The sequence below is a fragment of the Phoenix dactylifera genome, unplaced genomic scaffold (assembly GCF_009389715.1).
Source record: "Phoenix dactylifera cultivar Barhee BC4 unplaced genomic scaffold, palm_55x_up_171113_PBpolish2nd_filt_p 001370F, whole genome shotgun sequence".
NCBI lineage: Eukaryota > Viridiplantae > Streptophyta > Magnoliopsida > Arecales > Arecaceae > Phoenix > Phoenix dactylifera.
In genome coordinates, this window is record NW_024068694.1 from 76122 (window position 1) to 79980 (window position 3859).

Below are 3859 nucleotides of genomic sequence, written 5' to 3' on the forward strand. Positions count from 1 at the left end.
GCTGTATGTATGCAACCTCGTCATTTTTCATGTTCTGTGGTATACATGCACAGTCATATAGATCAACAATTTTCACTGCCTATTTAAGGAAATAAGCTTATTCACGTAAGAAAGACCATTTATAACAATAAAAACAGTAACGCTGTCACATGGATATCACACAGCTAAAACAAAATAAATTCACCAAGCATCAATACGGGAAGCCATAAGCAAAACATCGCCAATGGGGATGAAAATGAGACTGAAATGTGCAATTGCCAAGATCACCTACAAAAGGATGGTGCCCAATAACATGTCCCAATCTGTAAGCGACATTAAATGCCCGATAGCATAACAGAAAGTCATAAGACTTTGAGATCAGCAGAAGTAACGTTTTATTTTATTTCCAAACCTTTTATTTCTCCATAAAAGCACTATTTTAATTGCAAAGACACAATAATTTTTTATACCACGAGCACAAAGGCAGGCTTGCAATACTGCATATAGATATCTGGCAGCATAGTCCGCTACCATAAAAGCAACACTTTATAATTACTTCAGCGATATATCATTCAGATGGTTCAGCAAAAAAATATATCATTCAGATGGGCACGTAAGGAGTAGCAATCAGCCACAGAGGCGACTTCAAGCCCACGGCTGCCCCAAAAGACTCGGTCATGTCCACATCATTGGGGCCCATCCCATTAGGGAGCTTCCAATCAAAATAGTAGAGTAGGTTGGCCAGAGCCATCTCCACCTGGGCCAAGCCAAAGGTCATCGCGGGGCAAATCCTCCTGCCCGCACCAAAAGGCAAGTACTCAAAGTTGCCACCTTTGTAGTCCACCGAGCTGCCATCGAATCGCTCAGGCCTAAAGCTCTCCGGGTCCTCCCAATACCTCGGATCCCTTGCCACAGCCCATGCGTTGATGATAATCCTGCTCCCTGCAGGGATATTGTAGCCGTCCACTTGGCATGTCTCACGGCAGACTCTCGGCAGGAGCAGCGGACCCGGCTGGTGCAATCTCAGAGACTCTTTGATCACCAACTTCATGTAATGGAATTTATTGATATCTTCCTCCTCGATCCTGGCCTTCCCCTTGAAAGCTTGCCTCACCTCTGCTTGAACCTTCTCCATTATCTTGGGGTGTCTCATTAACTCTGCCATCGTCCAGTCCAGCGTCGTCGCTGATGACTCAGTCCCTCCTGCGAACATATCCTACAAATAATGGAAAGATAGGTACTTGAATCAATATGTATTGCCATGCCTTTTATTTATTTATTTATTCATTTTTATAGAAAAAGCTAGATGCATAGTTAGGCATACCGACCATGATTACGGCCTTGATGCTGGTGAGCGTGAGGGGGAACTCAAGTCCACCATTTTCTTTTAGCTCTAGGAGAACGTCGACAAGATCTTCCCCTTGTTGCTGTTCCTCGTTGCTGCTATTTTTGGTTGCTCTCTTCTCTTCATGCTCCTTGATGATCTCCCCGAGGATCTCATCCATCTCCCTGTGACATTTTTTTAAGCTTGAGGTCACTCCACTAAGAGTGTCAATAAAGCTCAACGAGGGGAATATATCAGCTACGGTATATCCGGCGAGCAATTCATTGACTCTCTTCATTGCTGAGATGAATCTCGGCCCATGCTTGCATTTTGTACCAAATGTCACCCTCGAGGTCATAGTATTGGATGTCAGGAGAAACATCTCACTAAGGTTAACTGGGGAATTGTTCATCGTGGAGATATATCCCACTAGGTTGGACATCACCTCTTGTCGAAGTGTGCTGAAGGACTTGACACGCTTTGCACTCAGTAGTTCGATAACGCATATCTTCCGCAGCTCCCGCCAGTAGCTACCGTAGGGCGCGAAGATAAGGTCAGCGCCGTCATAGAACACCTTGGAAGCTAGTACGTTGTCCCGCGACGCGAAGATGAGATCGTGAGTCTTCAGGATCTCTCTTGCCATCTCCGGGGAGGAGACGATAATGTGATCGACTTGTCCGAGCCTGAGGTGCATGAGAGGGCCATGCCGCCGCGACAGCTCACGGAAGGCACGGTGAGGGACAGCTCCGACCAAGTGGTGGAGGTGACCTATGATAGGGAGCTTCCATGGGCTCGGAGGCAGCTTTCGTGTTGCTGTGGATTTGGTTAACTTTATCACTAGGAGTACAAAGAGGAGGAAGGCGGAAAGGAAGGGTAAGGAAGGGAGCTGGAGTTCCATGGCTGGTGCTCTGATGCTTTTGAGTGTAATGTGCTTTGATGCTCTTCTTAATTTATAGGGGGCATACGATTCTAGTATCGTAATTCTTTTTGTTTCTTTTTTTGAAGATAAATGAGGCTGTAAAGGGAGTAATATCATACATGTTGTTTTGATTCGCCACCATTGTTCAACGGAAGTGACAGAGAACCACGTGACTAAACTATAGCAGTACTGAAAGTGATGGTCATGTTTTTCTTCTAGTGAGACGAAAAAATGATCAAAGTTTGATGGGAAAAAATAATGATACGATTGTTTAAGCAAAAGTTGAAGCGATTATTGAAGACTATGAAGCTTCAAAATTTCCGCAAACGATATTGACTTTTGTTCTTATTTCTTGATCTTTTACGCTTTCGTATGGCTGTGGTTCGTTTGCTGGTTACATTTGACGGTGACTTTACGTTGTCATTTTAGTTGCTTTTGGACTTTTGGGTGGGGCAATGGGGAGGTTAGACGATAGATCCTCTACTTGCTTAGATGGACCAAATGGTCGCTAGCAGGCTTGTTTCTAATTTTTGTTGTCTGTGTTGGGACGGCTGCTAGTGCCGGGTCTTAGATGCCGTTTCGGTGTCAGTATACAATATTCCTTGGAAAAATGAGTCAATGGTGGAAGGGAGGAAATTTTTGTCTCTAGCTTCTTTTTTTTTTTCCATATCTCTTTCTTTTCTTCTTCCACAGTTTTTTTATGATTTTTCCAATAAGTTTTTCAAAAAAAGAAAGAAAAAAAACTTTCTCACTGAATTTACTTAAGAATAAGATCTCAAAAATTTCATAAAGAGATAATCGTTCAGACGTCTTATAGTTTTATTTTTTAATTTTTCTTTTTTTTTTTTTGGATTATGGGCTCCATGAAGGTCAGGGTTTGTTTTTTTGTTGAATTTTCTATCTTCTTTGGTACCTTCCCCTTACCTTCGCTCAAAGATTAGATCATTCAAAGGAGAGACCAGTAAAGTTTGACTCCAAAATTTTCACTTGCCAGCTTTTATCAGTTTCTCATTGATAGGAATGTGGCCAAATCTGGGGTGTAACAATTGAAGAAAGAATATATTACCATTAGCCATGCTTTTTAGCTCCGTGTATTTAGAATCTAGGGCCTCGTGTTCTTGACCGTAACGAGACGTGACAAGAGAAGGTAAGCAGCAATTAAAATTTGGAAAACGTGGATATGGGGGCTCTTGTCCGTATATGCTCTGCCCCCTCTATTTTCGGATGGCCCCATAATCTTCTTTTTGAAGATAAACGAGGCTGTAAAGGGCCACCCAATAGTGTCGTAAAAATAAAAGGAGTAATATCATACGTGTTGTTTTGATTCGCCACCATTGTTCAACGGAAGTGACGGAGAGGAGAGCCACGAGACTAAACTATAGCAGTACTGAAAGTGATGGTCAAGTTTTTCTTCTAGTGAGGAAAAAAAAAATGATCAAGGTTTGATGGGAAAAAATAATGATACGATTGCTCCAAAATTTCGCTAACGATGTTGACTTTTGTTCTTATTCTTGATCTTTTACGCCTTCGTATGGCTGTGGTTAGTTTGCTGGCTACGTTTGACGGTGACTTTACGCTATCATTTGAGTGGCTTTTGGACTTTTGGGTGGGGCAATGGGGAGGTTAGACCAAATAGA

General features: G+C 42.6%; 1 protein-coding gene across 1 annotated transcript; it reads right to left on the bottom strand.

Annotated features, from left to right (window-relative positions):
- Nucleotides 1-355: 355 nt before the first annotated feature.
- Nucleotides 356-2218, bottom strand: LOC120108513 (premnaspirodiene oxygenase-like). Its single transcript, XM_039122131.1, has 2 exons — nucleotides 1308-2218; nucleotides 356-1195 (listed from the first exon to the last, which is right to left on the bottom strand). Exons 1-2 carry the CDS (start codon nucleotides 2199-2201, stop codon nucleotides 581-583), a joined length of 1509 nt encoding a protein of 502 aa, XP_038978059.1. The 5' UTR covers nucleotides 2202-2218; the 3' UTR covers nucleotides 356-580.
- Between the last annotated feature and the right edge of the window lie 1641 nt (nucleotides 2219-3859).

Bases quoted from the DNA above. Each gene is read 5' to 3' on its own strand.
- LOC120108513 (XM_039122131.1), bottom strand. From the start codon at position 2,201: ATGGAACTCCAGCTCCCTTCCTTACCCTTCCTTTCCGCCTTCCTCCTC. The intron at 1,196-1,307 runs GTCGGTATGCCT...CATTATTTGTAG, and splicing joins GCATCAAGGCCGTAATCATG to GATATGTTCGCAGGAGGGAC.